This window comes from Coregonus clupeaformis, unplaced genomic scaffold (assembly GCF_020615455.1).
Source record: "Coregonus clupeaformis isolate EN_2021a unplaced genomic scaffold, ASM2061545v1 scaf4067, whole genome shotgun sequence".
NCBI lineage: Eukaryota > Metazoa > Chordata > Actinopteri > Salmoniformes > Salmonidae > Coregonus > Coregonus clupeaformis.
In genome coordinates, this window is record NW_025537521.1 from 1591 (window position 1) to 27769 (window position 26179).

A 26179-nucleotide genomic window follows, 5' to 3' on the forward strand; every position below is an offset into this window, starting at 1 on the left:
TGGTGTTTGTGTGTTGCTCTCCAGACACGTTCAGGCAGCTGATGGTTCACTTCCGGCGGGCAAGCCTTCCTCAGGAGGAGTTTGTTTTCTTCTACATCGACATGTTTGGACGCAGCCTGGACTCCCAGAATGCTCAACCCTGGGCCAGAGGGGACCAAGATGACCTTGTCGCCAAGGAGGCCTTCCAGGTAAGCTTTGGATCAGAGTCAAGTGTATCATCTCATTCCTCATCTCATTCCAATCATTACCTTGGAAACAGGTATCTGCTGTATTCTCCACTGACTTACACAGCAGGCCCTGAAGCAATCATATTTTGATGTCCCTATGTTTCCCCATGGTTGTCATTGGTGTTAAGTGTGCTGCCAGGCAGATGAGATGACAAATCTAATCTTGTTTTTTCATTCTCTCGCTGTGAAGTACTTTAATTTTCTTCTCAATTCCCTAGTGAGTAACAGACTCAGTCTCCAGCGAGGGGAAGAGAGGCAACGTGTTGATATCAGTCTCATCTCACAAAGCCTGAAAGAGCAAAACAAAAATTAGGGGCCATATTCAATCAAAACTTATTGCATGGTTTAGAGATGTGGTTGTTTTCAGGTATATTGTATAGGGCATGAGGTTTGAAAATGTAACTGATGCACGTACTGTACATCAGCGGTGCACAACGTACGGCCTAATGGTGGGTCGTGGTCATTTTGCTTAGGTTGACAAAGATTTTAAGTGGGTCCTAATGCAAAATGGTCTGGGAACCAATGCCATAACCCATACTTATGAATACTTCTCTCACTGCTGTGTTTTTACAAGTTAGCCTTCTCAGACCTTAGTTTTCTGCTTGAATGAGGTTGGGCCTGTATCTACACAGACGGGAGGAATGGGAGGGAGGAGATAAGATGATTTGATGAAAGTTATTGGGTGTTTTGGAGGATGTGTTGTGGATGACTGGTCACATTGACAACATATAATAGAGCAACTAGGCTCTAATAACAGTTGCCTGTTTATAAAAGGGACGGGCCTGGGAAAGAGGAACATACTGTTCATTTCTCACACTGAAGGGGTGTTTCTCACACCTGTGGTTCATTCATTCATTAGCAGAAATTGATAACCTGATTTTCTGACCCCATCATATGGTATAATTCTGTATAATTCAGTGAAACCTTTGTCTTATGAATCACAATCTGTATTTTTATTTGTGTCTGTCTCAGAGTGTGAAGATCCTGACGTATAGAGAACCACAGAACCCTGAATATAAAGACTTTGTGAGGGACCTGAAGACAGATGCCAAGAGAATGTTCAACTTTACGGTGGAAGACTCACTGGTAAGAGGCTGTAGAGTGTGGGTGTGTGTGGGTCTGTGTGTGTGTATGTGGTGGTGGGGGGGGCTCTCTTGCAGGAAGACAGTGGGTGGTCAAGAGGACGAGAACTGAAATGAGAGAGATAGAAAAGGTTATAGGCAGGAAATAAGAGAGAAGAACGTGCAGAGAGAGAACAAAGCAGAGGCAGAGCATGTGAAAAAGGAGGAGTGACTCAGTTTGCACAGAGAGAGAGAGGAGATTGAGATCAAAAGGGGTATTTAGAAAAGAAGACAGAACTTGATCTCAATGTGGCACAGACTTGAGGCGATATGAAGGAGAAGACGTATGCTAAGGCAGATCTACACTACAAAGAATAAAGCTCTGTATAATAATCTATACACTGAGTGTACAAAACATTATGAACATGACATAGACTGACCAGGTGAATCCAGGTGAAAGCTATGATCCCTTTATCACTTGTAAATCCACTTCAATCAGTGTAGATGAAGGGGAGGAGACAGGTTAAATAAGGGTTTTGACAATTGAGACATGGATTGTGTATGTGTGCCATTCAGAGGGTGAATGGACAAGACAAAATATGTAAGTGCCTTTGAACGGGGTATGGTAGTAGGTGCCAGGCGCACTGGTTTGAGTGTGTTAAGAACTGCAACGCGGCTGGGTTTTTCACGCTCAACAGTTTCCTGTGTGTATCAAGAAAGGTCCACCACCCAAAGGACATCCAGCCAACTTGACACAACTGTGTGAAGCATTGGAGTCAACATGGGCCAGCATCCCTGTGGAACACTTTTGACACCTTGTAGAGTCTATGCCCCAACAAATTGAGGCTGTTCTGAGGGCAAAAGGGGTGCAACTCAATATTAGGAAGGTGTTCCTAATTTTTTGTACACTCAGTGTAGGGCTATCATATTATAGAGAACATCTCATTATGAAACATTTGATTGAGCCACATCTGACAGGCAAAGCAACACATACAAAGAACTAGCAGTAGTACTAGTTCATTGGTGTTTGTACATCTGAGAGTGTGTTTGTGGGTAAAAAGTGAAGATGGAGAGGCTAAAACAAGGTGACGTGTTGCGCTAAGTAGGCTTATACGTAATTGGCTCGCGTGCAATGCCTGGACGATTGATTCAATTTAATTGGGAAGAAAATGCTAATTTAGTTAGTGGAGCTTATCTTCTTATTATGTTCCTTACAAAGGTGCACAATGATGATATTCTACACACTTCTGCATCTGAATCACTGGTGTCTTGTTTAGGAGATGAGAGAGAGGGAGAGACACACACACGGGCGCACACACACACACAGATTGGCACGATACATCCACCTATCCTCAATATGGCAGATTGACTGTATTCAAGTCCATCTTTCATCTCTGACTCTGGATGGAGGTGTGTGTCCTTGCATGCATGTGTGGGCGTTGGTGTCAGTGACAATTTAGACTTCAGGAGGGGACGCAAAACAAAAACAAAGAGCTTGACAGGCCACGTCATCTAACTGCCCTCCCCCTTCCATACACACACATCCTGAATTGTACGTCAGGGCTTCTATTCCATCCCCGGGAGGAAGGGAGGCTCGCCATCTCTCCTGGTTTCAGACAGGGCTGTCTGGCACCCCTCACAAGCCGATTAATCACTTGTAGCAGACAGCTAAGTGCAGATAATGTGATAAATAGACAGGTCTGACTCTGGAGGATGAGAGAGAGGCACAGAGCATGAGAGCTCTGGCCTGGTCTACCGGGTCCTCATTCACCCTATCTGAACATTGTGTCTGTACATTTCCAATTGATGCAACTGAACTGAGTGAATTGTCTGAGTGGGTTATTGTCATCATATTCCATTCTGTGATTGACGTGCACAGTTCTTTTGTTTTGGGGCCATTGTTTTAGATTAGTACGCATGATGGAGAGATGACAAGATGGAAGAGGAAATTGTTTCTCAGGCAGAATTGTGAAATGAATAAAGGGGTTGAAATAGGTACAGAAATGATAGGATGGTTGGAAGAAATAGAAAAGTGATATTAACTTGAAATATATCAAACACTGTAAAGAAGGTGGTAGAAGAGGCAAGTAGTTAGCAGATGTTGGGGATGAAGTTCTGCTCTCCATGGCAGTGGCACAAATATAGCTAGACATACGCAGTAGCTTTCTAATTATAGAAAATAATATCTAATGGATGAGGGTAATAGATGTACTATTAATACATGTGTGATCTAAGAGATCTCATAAAAAATACAACAGGTGATGATAGATTTAATAAGAGCTGCTGTACTATTCTACAATTTCCTCTTGCTGCCCTGCAGATGAACATCATCTCCGGAGGGTTCTACGACGGGCTGATGCTGTACACCCATGCCCTGAACGAGACCATGACCTCGCCAGAGGACAGACCTGTGGGGAAGACCGTAACCAGGAGGATGTGGAACCGCACCTACAATGGTCAGTCCACTCTACGCATCTCAGTTCATAACCAGGAGCTTTATTCAGTTGAAACAGGGGTTAGAACGGTTCTAGGGGTTCTGGAACATGTGTGAACATGTTTTCAGTCCAGCACTAGCTCTGTGCTCTGTCTCTGGTAACTACAGTGGTCTGCATTTTGTCACAGAGACAATTTCAAAAGGTTTGTGTGAAAACAACATTTTCCATGTCACTGGATTAACTGAGCTCTGGTTTACGATCTTTTGTCAGTTTCTACCTTTGAGGAGGTGGTTCTGTAACAACAACACATTCAATGTCTTCCTTGCAATTTCTCGGTAGATTAATTATTGAGTGCTTTGTGGCAGAATGAGAGAGAACCAGCACGATGCAACACCTTAACAATCCTCGCTATTGACAGAAGGTCACCTATTGGGTGCGTTGTGCCTTTAAAATGAGATGTACACCTCTTCAAGAGCTCTTCAAGACAAAACATTGATATTTTAGTTGCAGGCCATAAGAAGTCATATGGCTCTCAAAAGCCTGCTGGACACGTACACTACATGACCAAAAGTATGAGGACACCTGCTCGTCGAACATCTCATTCCAAAATCATGGGCATTAATATGGAGTTGGTCCCCCCTTTGCTGCTATAACAGCCTCCACTCTTCTGGGATGGCTTTCCACTAGATGTTGGAACATTGCTGCGGGTACTTGCTTCCATTCAGCCACAAGAGCATTATTGAGGTTGGGCACTGATGTTGGGCGATTAGGCCTGGCTCGCAGTCGGCGTTCCAATTCATCGCAAAGGTGTTGGATGGGGTTGAGGTCAGGGCTCTGTGCAGGCCAGTCAAGTTCTTCTACACTGATCTCGACAAACCATTTCTGTATGGACCTTGCTTTGTGCACGGGGGCATTGTCATGCTGAAACAGGAAAGGGCCTTCCCCAAACTGTTGCTACAGAGTTGGAAGCACAGAATCGTCTAGAATGTCATTGAATACTGTAGCGTTAAAATTTCCATTCACTGGAAGTAAGAGGCCTAGCCCGAACCATGAAAAACAGCCCCAGACTATTATTCCTCCTCCACCAAACTTTACAGTTGGCACTATGCATTGGGGCAGGTAGCGTTCTCCTGGCATCGCCAAAACCAGATTTGTCTGTCGGACTGCCAGATGGTGAAGCGTGATTTATCACTCCAGAGAATGCGTTTCCATTGCTCCAGAGTCCAATGGCGGCAAGCTTTACACCGCTCCAGTCGACGCTTGGCATTGCGCATGGTGATCTTAAGCTTGTGTACGGCTGCTCGGCCATGGAAACCCATTTCATGAAGCTCCCGACGAACGGTTATTGTGCTGACATTGCTTCCAGATGCAATTTGGAACTAGGTAGTGAGTGTTACAACCGAGGACAGATGATTTTTACGCGCTATGCGCTTCAGCACTCGGCAGTCCCGTTCTGTGCGCTTGTGTGGCCTGCCACTTCGTGGCTGAGCCATTGTTGCTCCTAGAAGTTTCCACTTCACAATAACATCACTTACAGTTGACCGGGGCAGCTCTAACAGGGCAGAAATTTGACGAACTGACTTGTTGGAAAGGTAGCATCCTATGACGGTGCCACGTTGAAAGTCACTGAGCTTTTCAGGAAGGCCATTCTACTGCCAATGTTTTCCCATGGAGATTGCATGGCTGTGTGCTCGATTTTATACACCTGTCAGGAATGGATGTGGCTGAAATAGCCAAATCCACTAATTTGAAGGGGTGTCCACATACTTTTGCATATATAGTGTAGGTTTACACCAGTGGCGGTCGGTGCCGTTTAAGATGATGGAGGACGATTATTTTTTTAAATGAGCATGGCATTATTTATATTACAGCATATTAGATGACTGTCATTCATATTCCCATTCAACCAGCTCAATGTAACATTGATAGGTTTAGGCTACTACATGATACTCTAATATTCCCTACACCCATCATGAGGTTGCTACAACCTAGCCTATGAATGAAAGTTTACAACGTAGGTGCACAGGTCGAGATACATTTTAGTAATCAAGGTGACAGACATCGACACATTCAATACAGCCCTGCACAATCTTGCCTGCATCTACAGTGGGGGGAAAAAGTATTTAGTCAGCCACCAATTGTGCAAGTTCTCCCACTTAAAAAGATGAGAGAGGCCTTTTCATCATAGGTACATGTCAACTATGACAGACAAATTGAGAAGAAAAAAATCCAGAAAATCACATTGTAGGATTTTTAATGAATATATTTGCAAATTATGGTGGAAAATAAGTATTTGGTCACCTACAAACAAGCAAGATTTCTGGCTCTCACAGACCTGTAACTTCTTCTTTAAGAGGCTCCTCTGTCCTCGTTACCTGTATTAATGGCACCTGTTTGAACTTGTTATCAGTATAAAAGACACCTGTCCACAACCTCAAACAGTCACACTCCAAACTCCACTATGGCCAAGACCAAAGAGCTGTCAAAGGACACCAGAAACAAAATGGTAGACCTGCACCAGGCTGGGAAGACTGAATCTGCAATAGGTAAGCAGCTTGGTTTGAAGAAATCAACTGTGGGAGCAATTATTAGGAAATGGAAGACATACAAGACCACTGATAATCTCCCTCGATCTGGGGCTCCACGCAAGATCTCACCCCGTGGGGTCAAAATGATCACAAGAACGGTGAGCAAAAATCCCAGAACCACACGGGGGGACCTAGTGAATGACCTGCAGAGAGCTGGGACCAAAGTAACAAAGCCTACCATCAGTAACACACTACGCTGCCAGGGACTCAAATCCTGCAGTGCCAGACGTGTCCCCCTGCTTAAGCCAGTACATGTCCAGGCCCGTCTGAAGTTTGCTAGAGTGCATTTGGATGATCCAGAAGAGGATTGGGAGAATGTCATATGGTCAGATGAAACCAAAATAGAACCTTTTGGTAAAAACTCAACTCGTCGTGTTTGGAGGACAAAGAATGCTGAGTTGCATCCAAAGAACACCATACCTACTGTGAAACATGGGGATGGAAACATCATGCTTTGGGGCTGTTTTTCTGCAAAGGGACCAGGATGACTGATCCGTGTAAAGGAAAGAATGAATGGGGCCATGTATCGTGAGATTTTGAGTGAAAACCTCCTTCCATCAGCAAGGGCATTGAAGATGAAACGTGGCTAGGTCTTTCAGCATGACAATGATCCCAAACACACCGCCCGGGCAACGAAGGAGTGGCTTCGTAAGAAGCATTTCAAGGTCCTGGAGTGGCATAGCCAGTCTCCAGATCTCAACCCCATAGAAAATCTTTGGAGGGAGTTGAAAGTCCGTGTTGCCCAGCGACAGCCCCAAAACATCACTGCTCTAGAGGAGATCTGCATGGAGGAATGGGCCAAAATACCAGCAACAGTGTGTGAAAACCTTGTGAAGACTTACAGAAAATGTTTGACGTGTGCCTCAGTGCCAACAAAGGGTATATAACAAAGTATTGAGAAACTTTTGTTATTGACCAAATACTTATTTTCCACCATGATTTGCAAATAAATTCATAAAAAATCCTACAATGTGATTTTCTGGATTTTTTTTCCTCATTTTGTCTGTCATAGTTGACTATGATGATAATTACAGGCCTCTCTAATTTTTTTAAGTGGGAGAACTTGCACAATTGGTGGCTGACTAAATACTTTTTTTCCCCACTGTAGCTGATCTAGGGTGTAATCATTAGTCCAACAGTTGCAAACAAGATTTTCTATTGGACAAATTCAGGTATGTTTGTCCCCGTTTCGTTCCGTTTGCTTCCATTTAAGAAACATTTTTCAACAGAATCTGTGGAATGAATACACTCCTGATCACCGCAAACACAGTTCACTTTCAAAGCAGCCACATACAGTACCAGTCAAAAGTTTGGATACACCTACTCATTCAAGGGTTTTTCTTTATTTTATCTATTTTCTACATTGTAGAATAATAGTGAAGACATCAAAACTATGACATAACACATATGGAATCATGTAGTAACCCAAAAAGTGTTAAACAAATCAAAATATATTTTAGATTTTAGATTCTTCAAATAGCCACCCTTTGCCTTGATGACAGCTTTGCACACTCTTGGCATTCTCTCAACCAGTTTCACCCGGAATGCTTTTCCAACAGTCTTGAAGGAGTTCCCATTTATGCTGAGCCCTTGTTGGCTGCTTTTCCTTCACTCTGCGGTCCAACTCATCCCAAACCATCTCAATTGGGTTGAGGTTGGAGGATTGTGGAGGCCAGGTCATCTGATGCAGCACTCCATCACTCTCCTTCTTGGTCAAATAGCCCTTACACAGCCTGGAGGTGTGTTGGGTCATTGTCCTGTTGAAAAACAAATGATAGTCCCACTAAGCGCAAACCAGATGGGATGGCATATCGCTGCAGAAAGCTGTGGTAGCCATGCTGGTTAAGTGTGCCTTGAATTGTAAATAAATCACTGACAGTGTCACCAGCAAAGCACCCCCACACCATCACACCTCCTCCTCCATGCGGAGATCATCCGTTCACCTACTCTGCGTCTCACAAAGACACGACGGTTGGAACCAAAAAGCTCAAATTTGGACTCATCAGACCAAAGGACAGATTTCCACCGGTCTAATGTCCATTGCTCGTGTTTCTTGGCCCAAGCAAGTCTCTTCTTCTTATTGGTGTCCTTCAGTAGTGGTTTCTTTGCAGCAATTCGACCATGAAGGCCTGATTCACGCAGTGTCGTCTGAACAGTTAATAATATAAATAAGCCATTTAGCAGACGCTTTTATCCAAAGCGACTTACAGTCATGCGTGCATACATTTATTAATTTTTTCTGTATGGGTGGTCCCGGGGATCGAACCCACTACCTTGGCGTTACAAGCGCCGTGCTCTACCAGCTGAGCTACAGAGGACCACAGTTGATGTTGAGATGTGTCTGTTACTTGAACTCTGTGAAGCATTTATTTGGGCTGCAATTTCTGAGGCTGGTAACTAATTAACTTATCCTCTTCAGCAGAGGTAACTCTGGGTTTTCCTTTCCTGTGGCGGTCCTCATGAGAGCCAGTTTCATCATAGCGCTTGATGGTTTTTGCGACTGCACTTGAAGAAACTTTCAAAGTTCTTGACATTTTCCATATTGACTGACCTTCATGTCTTAAAGTAATGATGGACTGTCGTTTCTCTTTGCTTATTTGAACTGTTCTTGCCATAATATGGACTTGGTCTTTTACCAAATAGGGCTATCTTCTGTATACCAACCCTACCTTGTCACAACACAACTGATTGGCTCAAACGCATTAAGAAGAAAATAAATTCCACAAATTAACTTTTAACGAGGCAAACCTGTTAATTGAAATGTATTCCAGGTGACTACCTCATGAAGCTGGTTGAGAGAATGCCAAGCGTGTGCAAAGCTGTCATCAAGGCAAAGGGTGGCTACTTTTTTGTTACTACATGATTCCATATGTGTTATTTCATAGTTTTGATGTCTTCACTATTATTCTACAATGTAGAAAATAGTAAAAATAAAGAAAAACTCTTGAGGTGTGTCCAAACTTTTGAATGGTACAGTACATACAGCATGATCCCTTTGATCACACACTTGGCATTGTGTGCCCTGTGTAGCTCAGTTGGTAGAGCATGGCGTTTGCAACGCCAGGGTTGTGGGTTCGATTCCCACGGGTGGCCAGTATGAAGAATGTATGCACTCACTAACTGTAAGTCGCTCTGGATAAGAGCGTCTGCTAAATTAAGTTTTTTTTTAAATGATCGTTAGATAATTCCTTCTCACATCTATGCTCCTCCTCTCACTTTAAAAAAATTATTTTAACTAGGCAAGTCAGTTAAGAACAAATTCTTATTTACAATGACGGCCTACACCGGTCAAACCCGGACGACGCTGGGCCAATTGTGCAACACCCTATGGGACTCCCAATCACGGCCGGTTGTGATACAGCCTGGAATCGAACCAGGGGGTCTGCAGTGACGCCTCAAGCACTGAGATGCAGTGCCTTAGACCACTGCGCCACTCGGGAGCCCAACTTCAGTGCACAACCTGAGTAAACCCACTACAATCATGCAGTACAGTATACAGTTAGCAAGCAGTTTAGCAGTTTCATCGGCGGGCCCCGGTGGCAATAAATTAATAAAACCAAAAGCTTACCTTGACTTGGAAGAGTTCCAGTGTTGAAATGCCAACAAAGTAACATAGCATCCCTCTCTGTTTGAGCCGGGTGTTTGAGTAGGCTGAACTAGCTAGTTGCATTGGCTAGCTAAGTAAGTGAAATTGAAAAAAATAAGAAATATAGCTATCTCTCGCTCTCTCGCTCTCTCTCTTGCATCACCTTCATTTTTGAATAAATTAATTTGTTCAAAACGGTTGCAACTATTGGCTTTCTCTCTCTTTGAGTCAACTACTCAACACATTTTATGCACTGCAGTGCTAGCTAGCTGTACCTTATGCTTTCAGTAATAGATTCATTCTCTGATCCTTTGATTGGGTGGACAACATGTCAGTTCATGCTGCAAGAGCTCTGATAGATTGGAGGACATCCTCCGGAAGTTGTCATAATTACTGTGTAAGTCTATGTAATGGGGTGAGAACCACCAGCCTCCTAGGTTTTGTATTAAAGTCAATGTACCCAGAGGAGGACGGAAACTAGTTGTCCTCTGGCTACACCATGGTCCTACCCTACAGAGTGCTGTTGAGACTACTGTAGACCTACATTGCAAAATAATGTATTTAAATAAATTATTTGGTGACGTGAATATATTTAGTAAAGTTATATCAAAAAAATATAACTTTTTTAAATGTTTCACTATTTTTATTTTTATTAAATTCACAGAGGAGGATGGTCCTCCACTTCCTCCTCTGTGGAGCCTCTACTGGTTTCACTGTAGATACCATTTATGTCAGATGTTATAAGGTGGGAATAGGTTTAATAACTGTGGACATGTCCTTTGTGATGAAGTTTTGCCAAAAACAGAAATCTCCTCAAAGCAGTTCAAGAGAAAATATTACATGGAAAGGATCAATTAGCGGGCCATGGTTGTGTCTTTTGGCCTTTTGAAGACAGGCAGATGTTTTCTCTATGTCTCTGCAAGCTCTTGAAAAATAAAGAAAGAGCACCAGAATGAAACAAAAAATGCCAACATTGTGAAACATGTTATTGAACAGCCTTCTTCATCTCCGCTGGCAGCTGGTTCGTAGCCAAGTCAAGGTTTGTAGCGGAAGTCAATTCATCTTCACGTTCGGCTTCGAGCAAACACATTCCGGGACGCCGCAAATGGATGTGGAACATGTGCATTTCTAAATGAAAGCATTTAATCATCCTTTTATTCATCACAGACATAAGAGAGTATAGGATGAAAAACACATCTGGATCCTGTAAGGTGACCTTTTTCCTGTGCACCTAAAGTTGATGAATATGACCAATCTTCTGTTTGTAAAACGTCCATAAAACCCAGCACACGCAACCCAGTGACAACTTAGGTGATTGATGAGGTCGTATAACGCTCAACATGGAGTAGACAAAGCTACATCTATCGTTCATAACACATACATTGTCCTTTTTACCAAATTTTGGGCTGAAGAGTTAGACACAGCATCTTACTTTCTGAGGAAGGCCTCCATTGCATTTCCTGTGCCAGTACCACCCTCCCCCCAAACGCACACACCTCACTGACTAAGCCATAAGGTTAAGTGTGTTTACCCAGACTTGTGGGTTTCACAAGTGTTTGCATTACTAATGGCCGAAATAGAAGATGGTGGTCTCAAAGCTTGTAGCAGGTTGTCATCACCCCTGTCCCAGTCGTAATCCTTTGTGAGGGACCTGAAGACAGATGCCAAGTCCTAGCAACCTCTGTTTATTGGGATTTGAGGGGAATTAGAATTATTGGGGTGGGGCTGTTGATCTGATGTTTGTTTGGCTGGTCACAGAGTCAAGGGGTCAGAGAGTCAGATTATGTGTGAGGTCACAGGAGACAGTGAAAGGTGCTTGACTCCAAATCAAAGGTAACAGCAAGAACAAATACGTTGAATCATTGGAACAGTACACATACTTGAGGAGCTGACAAAGTCATAAGGGACATCTCATCAGGTAAGTACCCAGGTTGTTTGCTCTGCACTCCTCTCTCCTTCCCTCTTTCACCCTGCTTCCCCATTTCCATTTTATTCCCTCCATCTGTCCTCCATTACTGCCCGCCTGCCCCCTCTTTTTCCTTTAATCTCCTTGGCTGACCCCTCTTTACAAACGGCTATCCTTCTCTCCTCAATCACTATGAGTTGGACCAGAGCACACAAACAACAGAGATGAACACTTCAGACAGCCAGTGGGAGGGCAGAGCCAAAAACAGATGGAGTCTCCTCACGCTGATTCTGTTAGCCCAACCAAACATAGGCAATGAAAGGCTGAGGGGTTTGTTTGGTTGCATGCGAGGACAATGCTTCTTTTTCTTTCTTTTTTTGCTCACACCGGTGCAAACTGTAACGTAAGCTGTTTGGTACCTTTAGTTAATTGTTATGCTTCCGATTCAGTGCTTTTTAGTTATATTCTGTGTTGTTTTGTTTTGTTAGAAAGTGAAGGCAGCTTTAAGTCAGTATAGTGAAATACAAAACCTTCATCTGAAACTTGACTTCAGCAGTTAAACTATAGTATATGACTCATATGAGTAATTGTACGTTGTAAACTTGTGAAAGTGTGTGAAAAAAATATTTCAGTGTCAGAGGTGGATGTCCTGCTGTGTGTGCCAGCTTGTTAATGCCAGTCACCCTATCTTTTCTATCAGTCATTGTCCTTACTCATAATTATTCCTTCACACCTTGTTTCATTATTTCCTGGTCTAGCGCTCCTCTCCTCTGCTCTCAATCCTCTCCTCTGTGAACAGTTCTCTAATTCCATCCCACAGGATCTGCCTTCCTCTTTTTCCTTCCTCCTCACTTCACCAATCTGTCCATATTTTCTCTCTCTCTTATCAAGGTGTTCCTCCTCACTTCACTGCTCTGTCAATCTCTGTCATATTTTTCCTGTCCCAACGTGTCTTATCCTCCTGAACTCTTATTTTACCCTCTTCTCTCCTCTCTGTCTCCTCTAAACTCTCTGTCCTTTGCCATGGAAATATCTCATTTCTCTTTTGGCTGTCATGTTACAAAAAGTCCCCCTGGAAAAAAAGAGGAAATCCCCAAAATAGGAGAGAAATCTAATCAGGCGAAACCAGAGCTCCCGTGGCCGTGTCAACAGCAGCCATCTCCCTCAATCTCCCTCTGACGCCAGCCTCCACCCTCCGCTCATCCCTCTATCTCTCTCTGTCCATCTGTCTCCACCTCCCTCGCTTTTCCCTTTCTCTCCCCACCATCCATCACTCATTGTCAGTTTTCTCTGCCTCTGTCTTCTGTGCAGTGGCCCTGGTCACTTAGGCACCTGGTATTTCCAACAGTAGGTCTGGCCTGGGTCGAGCTGATAATGAGCTGTGTGAATCTGAAGCCTTGTCATCAGAGCCACAGTGGAGCACAGGGCTGGAGTGTAGAGTGCACTGTAGAAAGGAGACAGGCAGACAGGTGGGCAGAGGGGGATAGGAACAGATAGAAATAATGAATAACTCTTGTGCTTGTGCACTTTTGTTAATCATATGTCCTGAAACTCTACAGCTACATGGTACATGGTATGCCCCCATTGTCCCAGAAATATTTGGTAACTGGAGGAACTTGTCAATGCTATTAGTGGGCAACGGATTGCCTGTAAAAAGGATTGACAGACCATACAGATCTTAGTCTAATAGCATTTAGCGTTCGAGACCCTTTCATGTCATTCATAACTACAGGTCTTGCTCTCTATTTCTCTCTCTCTCTCTCTCTCTCTCTCTCTCTCTCTCTCTCTCTCTCTCTCTCTCTCTCTCTCTCTCTCTCTCTCTCTCTCTCTCTCTCTCTCTCTCTCTCTCTCTCTCTCTCTCTCTCTCTCTCTCTCTCTCCCTCCCTTAATCCCTCCCTATCTCTCCATCAGAGGCTAAGAAAAATCCCACGATGAATCCAGATGAATAATGAATAATATACATTATTCATAAGTAAGTCCTAGAATAGTACATTTTAATTTTTTCCATCCTTAGTAACCTATATATTTGATGAAACAACTATGTTTCTTTGATGACTGTTGTTGACTGATGTGATAAGGTTCAAGGTAAACAAAGTAAACACATAGATAGCTGTACATTTTTGGACATGACAACAGGTGTGTGCCATCCTTAGTTAGCTAGGCAGGGGCTGTTATGTATGCAGAACACACTTTGATCCAGGGACATAAGCCGCAGGTGGTTTGCAGACTGCCAGACTATTGCACGTCTGCCTGGGTAGAAGAATGCCATAGTTATTTCACAGTAAATGTAATTATTTAAAGGAGAGGTGCTTGTGGGGAGGCGTTAAAAGCATTCCAAAAAAGAATTCTAATTAACCAATGAATTTTCTGACGACTAAGTAGAGTGAACAGAAAACAGCCTGCAAGTGAACCTCCTGGTCTAGCTGATGCAGAGCTGCAATATCAAATCACACTACAGTGAGTGTACAATAAGGTCAATATTTGCATATACTGTATGTGACAGGAGTGCTCCCACTTCACGTTTAGCAGCAGTGATAATAAATACCCAATACATCACCTATTCCCATGTGTTCACTCTTTAGCTAAGAACAAAGGCTGTTTATGTGGCTCTAATGGAGCTCTATCAGCACCTGCTCTCATGGCTTCACAGCAGCTGGGGATTGTAATCACCTGGTTGGCACCATGCATATCCATAAACAACACTGTGACTCGGTGGAAAATCAAATGGTGCAGTGACACTTCCACTGTGTACTTTGTTAACGGTTGTTGTTATTCATAAGAGCATGTTCTGTGCTTTCCCCAGATTTAAAGTCAAAGTACTTTCCAGTTATGCCCTGAATCAGAGAAGTGTTTGATTGTAGGTTTCATTAACGTCTAGGGGCGCACTGCGACATCCTGCATTGTGTTGCTAATCCTCCCTCCGTGTGCCCTTTTCAAATGCCTTGACAGTTGCCTTGTGCATTTATCGACCAGAACCCTCAAAACCACAACATGCCACTAATGTGGACTCACCTCTGGGTTTTCATGGACATTTTCTTTCAGACACTTGACCTTTTTTTTCCTACCTCGTCAAAATGTTTCTGGAACCTTTTGCTTGACTGTGAGATCTTCTTGTTATACCTCAACACAAAGAGGACCAGATGAAAATGATGTGCATTGTGCAGTCTTGGATGGAGGGAGTTGACACTTGATTTAGGAATAGGCAGCCCTGGAGCATGTGCCTGGTGACTTCTCACCCAGGTTAGCCGTCAGTACGGAACAGCTCATGCAATGTTTTTTCAATCAGATGTCAACTTCCTCCATCAGGGGCACACTGCTGTGCAAATCAAACATACTTGGAAAGGTGCGGTGTGGAAACTGATTCCCGTTTTAGTTTAGGTAATTACAAGGATTTGAACAGTGAGGGGAATAAGATGAGACAGACAGACAGGATGTTTTACTGTTGTTGATGATATATGAATTTACATCATGTACAAAGATAGATACAGTACATGAAGAGAGGCAGCCAGTATAGACCTTATAAATAGAGAGAGGGAGAGGGAGGATGTAGAAATGGAAGGATCAGGTTACAGCTGCTTTCCTCTCTGACTTCTGTTCCATTAACTAATGGGCCTGGATGGGTGAGAGAGATTCAGCCACTTTAGGAGGACAGTGGAAGGTGTATAGAAGATGCTTCTTCATGATTGAAAACAGCATGTTTTGGCAATACAGCCTTCATCAGATATACTTCCAATACACATCACTCATGAGGTTACATCAATATAGTCCATTTAGACTTTTAAGAAAGCATACAGGTAGTTGTAATTTACCAAACTATCACACTAGCTATCAAGCTACTGCACTGTACCGTAGCTCACAATGTGCCACCTTTCTCCACATGCTCTGAACACCTGCTCTGATTGCTAGCACATTGTGCAAATGCCCCCCGTGGCTCTGTTCTTTGCAGCACAATTAAAGTGCGTCAGCGCTACCAGACTAATACAGCTTCTGCTGGACTGAGCCTCCATCACTGCAGCCCACTGAATTCAGCCCTCCCCCCAACCATTTCCATTCAAGGTCTAAGAATTATTAAAGAGTTATTAATAAAGAGTAAGACAGCAGTAAGAGGTTTGTGAGGCTAAGAAAAATGGATGGATGGATGGACGGACAGAGGGATGGTTAAAGGCCACATTTATTTTTACTGTAAATGTGTCTCCATTGTTCTATATCCTTCCCATACCTAGTTTGCCTTAACATAGACAGACCAGTCAGGGCCCATCCCCCAAAGATGTGCTACTCCCAATTCTTGGAAGTCGTGGTGACGTCACCCACATAACACACACATGACTCATTGGTCAATGTTAAGTGTATAATGTTCTATTAAATAGGTACAAAATCATGACTTCACTCCCCTTATTTCCACACCTTAACCTGTCCCAGACAACCAAACACCATGCAGCCCCCATGTAGATGCTGGCCAAATGTAATTTTCCCAGACCAACCACAAGTTTAATTATTCTCTGACCACTGCCTGACTGTGTGTGTGTGAGGAGGGCAATAACGTCTGTGGGAAAATGTGTGTTCTTGAGTATGTGCGTTTGTGCACGCGTGCATGCTACCATATCTTCTGCATCTCCCTCTAGCCGATAATTTTACATTTTTACATTTTTAGTCATTTAGCAGACGCTCTTATCCAGAGCGACTTACAGTTAGTGAATACATTTTTTTTTATACTGGCCCCCCATGGGAATCGAACCCACAACCCTGGCGTTGCAAACGCCATGCTCTATCAACTGAGCTACATCCCTGCCGGCCATTCCCTCCCCTACCCTGGACGACACTGGGCCAATTGTGCGCCGCCCATGAGTCTCCCGGTCGCGGACGGCTGCGACAGAGCCTGGATTCGAACCAGGATCTCTAGTGGCACAGTTAGCACTGCGATGCAGTGCCTTAGACCACTGCGCCACTCAGGAGATAATCCGTCCCATATCATAGCACATCTCTCGGGCCCTCTCTCCTCTGATTAGAGGGATGATGCCTGTATATTTCTTTATTACTAGGATAACCCCATTTGGATTGGACATTTCCATGCCGGTAATGGCGTCACCTGTCATGTAATTTCTCCCTATAGACACCTCTTTCCATTCACACTCAATATGGAATGGCTCTCAGACTATTATCTGCACCTCCAAATCAACCCTGGGCTGTTGTCTTAGCCGGAAATGAAAGTCATGTCCATACAAGATGGCCATCTACTAGATTTATTAGCAAGATAGCCCAGCTATATTACTGTCATTATGGATGAATACTTTTGGGTGGACCTGGGGTGGACCAACTTATTCTGTTTGTGTTTGCGTCTGTGTATCTCCACCACCACCATTTGAAGTGAAGTTGTTGGCATGACCAATGTTTGTTTTGAAAGTTATGGCTGTTTATTTGTTACATTTGAGATGTTGTTATGGTTGTTCTAACTTGCTCAATGGTTGAGATTTGTTTTCCGGTGTCAGCTAATTGGGACGACCTCAAATGTAAATCTGCTCTCGTTTCGTAACGACAGTAATAATTTGTAGTAATTATCGTTACCCGCTGAGCACTTTGATGATTATTTTCATCCCTGGACTGGATATGGCTCCTCTCTCTTTCTGGTCCTCTCAACAGGTGTAACAGGCCTGGTGCAGATAGATGAGAATGGGGACAGAGAGACAGACTTCGCTCTCTGGGACATGACTGACACCAACACCAGTGTTTTCCAGGTACTGAACACACACACATCTCTCTCTCTCTCTCTCTCTCTCTCTCTCTCTCTCTGTCTCTCTCTCTCGCTCTCTCTCTCTCTCTGTCTCTCTCTCTCTCTCTCGCTTGCTCTCTCGCTCGCTCTCTCACTCTCTCTCTCGCTCGCTCTCTCTCTCTCTCTCTCTCGCTCGCTCGCTCGCTCTCTCTCTCTCTCTCTCTCTCGCTCTCTCTTTCTCTCTCTCTCTCTCTCTCTCTCTCTCGCTCTCGCTCTCTCTCTCTCTCTCTTTCTCTTTCTCTCTCTCTTTCTCTCTCTCTCTCTACCTCTCTCTCTCATACACTAAGGCTCCTCATCTCTTTCATTCTGCCAGTGCTCATAAAGCTGACAGCCTGAGTCTGTGTGTTTTGGAGATGTGAAAATAAAACTAGATGTACTTCAGAGGCATTAACATCTGGAAGAGAAGAGCTCTAAAGTTCAAAGAAAGACCTCCATGACTCCATTACCACTACAATATACCATCTGCTGTCTCTACAGTTCATAGAAAGACCTCCATGACTCCATTACCACTACAATATACCATCTGCTGTATCTACAGTTCATAGAAAGACCTCCATGACTCCATTACCACTACAATATACCATCTGCTCAGGGTGAGGGTAAATGGGGCAACAACTATATATAGCTATAGCATACAGTAGTAACAAACCCTATTTAATCCTACATATGATAATTGAATATGTAATTTCATCCACCCAGTGCCAATGTGTTTGTCTTATGTAATGACAGAATGATATATATTACAGTTTTTCTCGATTGCTAAGACACATTTCTTGAAAGCTGCTCTCCTTTTCTCTTAACTGTGAACACAAAACCCAATTTTCAAGCTACATTCACAAAACCTCAGACTCTTCTTGCAAAACCAAACTTTCACCTCAAAACAGTTCAATCTGTGCTCAAAACTGAACTATGTTGTCAAATCGTGCCCCGAGTCAATCAAAATTAAAAACACTACTGAACAGTCACTAAACACTACGTAGAAAAATTGAAAACACAATGCTCAGGACATGAAGCTGGAGAAATAAATGTTTATTGTTCACTGTAGGCTAAATGCATGTTGCAAAACAAAAAAAACTGTGCATTTAGCACTTGTGCAAAAGACAAAACAGAAATATTGTGCATTTACATGTAGCACTTGTAAAAACAAACAGAAATCTTATGCGTTTGCCACTTGTGTACAGTAAGCCCATGTAAAAATAAAGTACAAAAATATACAAATAAGTGCATTACTCAGCCACAGCATCATGTATCCGTACTGGGTCAGGCCACAGGACTTCATCCACATCACAGGCCACATTTTGTCTGGCCAGGCAACGGGGGAAAAAACCCCTGGCATGCCGTATCCAGGCTTGGCATGCCTCCACACCTATGTCACCACAGGCAAGTCCCATGGCTTGCAGGAGATTTACCCTGGTGTAAGGTTGGCGTTCATATACCTTCCACCGCCATGAGGAGAAGAATTCCTCAATGGGGTTTAGGAAAAGGGGAGTACGGTGGAAGGCAAAGATTGATAAAACCTTGGTTCATATTGTACCACTCTCTAACCTGGAGGGCTCTGTGAAAACTCACATTGTCCCAAACAACAACATAGATGGGATGCTCATCCTGCTGCCCTAACAAAGCATCTCGCATGTGATTGAGGAAAATGAGGAGCTGGTGAGTGTTGTAGGGCCCCAGGTTGGCATGATGGTGGACAACCCCATGATTGCTGATGGCAGCACATAATGTGACATTGCCACCACGCTGCCCAGGAACACCAACAATGGCCCGATGGCCAATCACATTACGGCCTCTCCTTCTCCTTTTGGTGAGATTACAGTTTTTCTCAGTCGCTTTGGTGCATTTTTCACATCATCCCTAACATGTGCAAAATAATAAGTGCATTTCTCAGAACAATTTGTACAAACTGCAATATACAATAGATATGTTTCTAAAGCTAGTCAGTCACTAAAAATCCTTAGTACATCTCTCAAAAGTAAATATTCATGCCAATGATCATGTCAGTGTCATCAGAATGATAAGTCATTGAGTCATTGTTCACGAACAAGGTTGTCAAAATGTTTAGGCATGTTGTCAATGGAACTGTGTACCTTGACAGTATTACCTGATGTAAACTTAGGCTACAGTTTGGATGACAGTTACTGTATTGAAAATGCACAAGGCTGCACTTCTATGGCATATATCAATTTCAACAGTACTATTTACATATTACTGTATGTGGGTTATTGATTGAAAGAGACTGGACAACCCAAGGGGCACAAAGGAAAAAAAACTAAATTAGAAAGAAACACAGGAAACCACCCCTAAGGCACAACTTTGCCCACAGCACTGTTCTAGTGCTGTCTCTACACATCCAGACGTTCCTGTCTGTCAGCCCACATATTCTCATCCACATCACACCGGATATTTTCCCTTCCAATGCAACGTGGAAAGAATCTTTTGGAATGCCTTATCCATCCTCTGCAGGCGTCTACTGTGGTGTCCTCACATGCTGCATCCATTGCAGCCAGCAGGGTCATCTGTGTGTGTGGCTGACGATCGTACACCTTCCACCTCCATGCTGAAAAGAACTCCTCAATTGGGTTAAGGAATGGTGAATAAGGTGGGAGGAATTCTATGAGCATCCTCGGGTGGGTCACAAACCATTGCCTTATGATGTTTGATCGATGGAAACTCACATTATCACAAATGACCACATACTTTGGCAAATCATCTCTAAACAGACCCCTCTCATCATCAGGGATGAGAGCCCTGTAGAGAGTCTCTAAAAAGTTGAGTAGATGCTGGGTGTTGTATGGCCCTAAAAGGGGGATATGGGTTAGGACACCATGCTCCGAAATAGCAGCACACATGGTGATATTTCCTCCCCGTTGGCCTGGCAAATCCACAGTAGCTCTGTGACCGATGATATTCCGACCCCGCCTTCTGCATTTGGTCAGGTTGAAGCCAGCCTCATCCACGTATACAAAGTTGTGAGAGGGTTCACTTGATTCCAACTCCATTATACGCTATATCCCAGAACACACAGTTGAATTTGTTTTGGTAAGGAAGAGTGACATAAAATGTACATATATTGCATGTTCCTTCCACAGCAATGGAAATGTGTGCAGTTTATGCTTACTGTACTATGTAACACTATAAAATGTTGCTGTAAAGTAGTTACATAGATATATGTTTTACCTGTACATACTGGTACCGTAGCTCCTTAACTCTGTCCTCATTCCTTTGGGAATGGTACACGGTACAGCTGTTTCATACTCATCTGGTTTCTATGCAGCACCCTGTCGATGGTTGAGATGCTAACCGTATGGATGTTTTCAAAGACATCGTTGTCTTCTATAATGGTCCTTTGTATTTCCCTGAGTCTCATGGCATTGTTTGCTCGGACCATGGTGCAAATAGCCTCCTCCTGTTGAGGTGTGAAAAGGCGTCCTCTGCCACCGGTTTGAGGTAATCTTGCAGTCCTATGTGTGGAAAAATGCAGTGATGCATCGCACACTTTCACATAGACAAAACTATGCGAACACACATTTTACTGTAAAACATACAGGTGGGTGCATGTAAGGTGCAGTATGTATCTGTATAGAGTATATTTCTGTATGCTGTGAAATACAAGTGGACTACTGTAATATGAAGCATTGTAGGAAGTATACAGTATACTGCTTATATACAGTAACAGTGCACTGTACATTGGTGGACATACCTGTTCTCTCTTGAAACGTTTGTACTATTGAGGACACGGTTGATCTCCCAATATTCGGCTGCACCCTTCGACCCGCCTCAGCCATTGTAAGGCCATGATTGACAACATGGTCTACAATAGTGGCCCTTATGTCATCAGATATGCGCCTATGTCCTCTTCTGCCTCTTCCTCTGTTTTGCCTTCCACCACGCATCCTTGCTCCTCTTCTTCCTCCTCTTGGCTGTTGACCCTGTTCGTTTCCTGGTCCATCCATTATTGGAAAATTGCAACTCTGTGTTGTGGTCTGTCTATATATGCTTGCCAATTGATTGTTCACGAGATGCACCTTTGAGCAATTTAGACAACTGGTTGATTGTTGGTTGAACTAACACTTTACATTCCTTCATGAGTGAGGGTTAATTTCACCTGCACGATTCAGCAATTTACGTTTTTGTACAAAAGGTCTAATAGAAATGTGTAAACTATGCTTGACAGTTTATGACAAATAGTTCAACAATTTTGCATGTAATGGCTTATGCAAGGAACTAATGCCTAGATGTTTTGAGGGGTAAGACTATTCAACAGAGAACCATCTACTATATTTTGATCAACATGACATGAGCAATTGAAAATGTGGAAAAAAGCTGACACTTGTACATTATCAATTGCAATATGTACAAAAGCAATTGCAATTTGTTCAAAGGAATAAGAAATTGCTTTAATGATGTGCACAAGTGACTAGATGATTTGGAATTTGTACAAGTAGTATCAAGAATTGCACTTTTGATCTAAGAAATGCACCAAAGCGACTGAGAAAAACTGTAAACCCAGCTTCATCCATGTAGATGTATTGATGGGGTCTTTCCATTGCATCCAGTTGAAAAACCCTCTGTAGAAATAGATATAGTTTTGTAAGTGATACGGAAAAAGTGATTTAGGCCACTACAGTAAATCACTACTTAGAGTAATCAACATTGAATGTGTCTGGATATATGCCAACCTGTACATACTGGAATCTTTGCTCTTTGACTCTGTCTGAGTTGCGATCAAAGGGCACTCTGTATAGCTGTTTCATGCGCAGTCTGTTGCGCTTGAGGACACGATCAACAGTAGAAAGGCTGACACTGTTGATACCCTCAAAATTTAAATGGTCCTCAATGATCTTCTGCTGAATTTCGCTCAGTTTAATGGCATTGTTCTCACGGACCATATCAACAATTAGGGTCTCTTGGTGTGGGGAGAACATACCTGTCCTCCCACCCCCATGTGGCAGTCTTTCAATTCTACAAAAAGAGAACATGGAGTTACAAAAAATATACATGGAATACTAGGCCTACAAACAGTTAGACCAACCCTCCATTACAATACTACAGTACATTGGTACAGTGATGTACTGAAACATATATTTACTTACAGTATACTGTGGTACAGTATATAGTATGTCATACAGTAATTGCTGTCAACATTTACATACTGTACTATAATGTCAAAAAAAGGTAATTACCTGTTCTCTTCTCTAAATCTTCGGATTATGGTGGACACAGTGAATCTACTGATGTTTGGTTGTACCCTTTGTCCAGCCTCCCTCATGCTCATACCATGGACAAGAACATGGTCAATCACAGTAGCTCTGATTTCATCAGATATTACTGTTCTTTTTCTTCGCTGACCACCTCGACCACCTCGACCTCTCACACAAACTCTTCCTCTCAGATTTCTATCCATTGTAGGGCCTCACAAACCAGTGCTCTCTGAACTGGCTTACTGTATATGTTCCCTCACATCATTAGCCACAAGTGTGATCAATTTTGAGTTGTTGTGTTCAAGTGGTGACACCTGTGCTCTAATTGTGTTTGACTTTTGTCACCTGTGCTCACCATTATGCAGCACGGGTGCATCACAATGAAAATGTGTTGGCAAGTTATGTCTAAACAGGTGAAAAGTGCTTATGGTTTTGCCAAAAGAGTGATTGATTCAATCAGTGGGTTCAGGCAACTGAGCATTTGGTTCAGACAATAGGGTTTAGTGTTTTAGCAATTGAGAAAAACTGTAATTGGTGGCAAGCCACTCTGAGGTTAATGACCGACTCATCCAGCGAGAGCAAGAGTGTGTACATGTACATGTGTGGATGTGCGCTTACGTGCGTGTGTGTGTGTGCGTGTGTGAACAGGGAGAGAGAGTGGATGCTTTTCACCCATTGAAACTCGTCTCCCATTATCACCCTATGCTAATGACTTGCATTGAGAGAGAACAATGTGTCAATCTTGCCCACCTGCTATCTCACTGTCTAAGAGGACCACAATGAAAAGAAGCCTTCTGGCTTTATTCTGTTTTTCTCCTCTAAAATGTTTCATGTATGTAATGTTGTCTGTTTCTGGAACAGCCTACTACTTTAAATGATCTGAGAAATTCAATCAATCAGTGTGTGGCATGTTATTTGTCTATAACATCAGACATGTAATAGTAAGTTATACTGTGTTCCTTGCCAGATTGTGTTGGTGTACAACGGCTCTCAGAAGAAGCTGAAGGCCTTGCCTGGGATGGACATCCAGTGGCCAGGGGGCGCTGCTCCTTTAGATGTGCCCGTCTGTGGCTTCAAGAATGACAACCCAGCCTGCCTCGCACGTCAGTGGGCCCCGTCTGTCTCTCACTCACATTTGTATCTACTACCCCCCATAAAATGTCTTAGTTTGCATGACGTAGCAGAAGTTATAGTCGTCATAACCAGTCAAACAGCTTATGATGACTGACTGTACACTGTCATGCAGTGGCTGTATTGAAGGAAAACACGGGACCATAACAATGCTTCCCGTCTCTTTTTGCAGGAACCATCACAATCCACCAGATGGTCACAATTGTGGTGTTCTTCATCATTATCATCATCCTCACCATTACTGTCTTCATATACAGGTGAGTGTAGACAGGCCAGTTCAAGCTCAATCAGCAAGTATGCACAGGGCCTAGGATCTACAGGAAGTGTTTTATGTCATTACATTTATAGCATTGTTCACATATCTAAAAGAGCAATCTGTCATCGCTCTCTGTCTTTCACACACACGCACACACACACACACACACACACACACACACACACACACACACACACACACACACACACACACACACACACACACACACACGCACACACACACACACACACACACACACACACACACACACACACACACACACACACACACACACACACACACACACACACACACACACACACACACAGGAAGCTGAAGCTTGAGAATGAGTTGGTGGCTCAGCTGTGGAGGGTCTCCTGGGAGGATATTCAGATGAGCAACATGGAGAAAGTGCTGCGAAGCGCAGGCAGCAAGCTCACTCTGTCCCTGGTGAGTCCACACTCACACGCACGCTTGTAACAACACACACACACACACACATTTCATAATACACACAGTCATGCACAAAACTGACCCCATCCCACCTTTTGCTTTATTTACAGAGGGGCTCCAACTACGGCTCCCTATTAACAGGAGATGGAAACTTTCAGGTGTTTGCCAAGACAGGCTACTACAAGGTAAGTTTGTGTGTGTGTGTGTGTGTGTGTGTGTGTGTGTGTGTGTGTGTGTGTGTGTGTGTGTGTGCATGCATGCCTGCGTGAAAGAAAAGTAACCTTTTAATGTCAACTGGATTGAATGCATAATGTTTTCTCTGTCTTTCAGGCGAACATTGTGGCCATCAAGTACATCAACAGGAAACGCATTGAGCTCACCAGAAACGTGCTGTTTGAACTGAAACATGTGAGTCCCCATGAGGTTGTACTGTGACGTGTATATACTCCAGAATGCATATGTACATCAGAGAATAGCTCTGTCCCTAAATGTGTAAGTCACATGGTGTCCTTTCCTTCCCTCTCCAGATGCGTGATATTCAGAATGAGCACCTGACCCGCTTCATCGGAGCCTGTATTGACCCCCCCAACATCTGCATCATCACAGAGTACTGCCCTCGGGGTAGCCTGCAGGTAGCCACCCCTCACCACAACTCCACTATAAGATGGACCACTGACCCATTAGAAGTCTATGGGCAACATTTTCCTTGTCTAAACGCTGTGTGTGTGTGTGTGTGTGTGTGTGTGTATGCATATGCGTGCATGTGTGTGTGTTTCATCCTTCAGGACATCATGGAAAACGAGAGCATCACACTGGATTGGATGTTCAGATACTCTTTAATCAACGACATTGTCAAGGTAACCACTGCTATACACACTCTCCTGGTTATCTTTCCATGTGTCACCTTCAATCGACATGAGAAAACACATTGGCATCATTCAACAAGTGAATGTCCATATGCTTTGCCAAACATTTTTAGACTAAAGCTCATTAAGAATAACTCATTTATCTCTCTCCTTTTGACTATCCCTCTCTCTTTTCTTTCTATATTTTACCCTCTATCCCTCCCTCCCCCTCTCTTTACCAGGGCATGGCTTTCCTCCACAACAGTGTCATCGTCTCCCACGGCAACCTGAAGTCGTCCAACTGCGTGGTGGATAACCGCTTTGTGCTGAAGATCACCGACTACGGCCTGTCCAGCTTCCGCACCGAGAGCAACAAAGACGACGCCCATGCCTACTATGCCCGTGAGTCACCTGGCTCTGCAGGAAATTGCCCTTTAGACACAGATCTAGGATCAGCTTAACCTGCTCAAATCCTTACCTTAACCATAAGAGGGTGAAATACGAAACAGTGTCTGTAGGCAACTTAATTCTACTCTTAGTCAATTTGTCCATCTATGTGTGTAGGGAAGCTGTGGATGGCCCCAGAGCTTCTGAGGTTGGAGAGTCCCCCTCCATGTGGCACCCAGAAGGGGGATGTCTATAGCTTTGGCATCATTCTCCAGGAGGTGGCGCTACGCCACGGAGCGTTCTATCTGGAGGGGGAGCCCCTCAGCCCCAAAG

General features: G+C 43.5%; 1 protein-coding gene across 1 annotated transcript; it reads left to right on the forward strand.

The window, feature by feature from the left end:
* LOC121570051 (atrial natriuretic peptide receptor 1) lies at positions 1 to 26179 on the forward strand (the record flags this gene model as incomplete). The annotated part of the gene is given in 13 exon segments (XM_045220503.1): positions 1 to 188; positions 1200 to 1313; positions 3609 to 3744; positions 17441 to 17535; positions 23742 to 23877; positions 24078 to 24162; positions 24491 to 24611; positions 24725 to 24799; positions 24945 to 25022; positions 25142 to 25246; positions 25400 to 25471; positions 25702 to 25861; positions 26024 to 26179. Coding segments are annotated over 13 exon segments (1521 nt in total), but the record flags the coding sequence as incomplete, so codon positions are not given.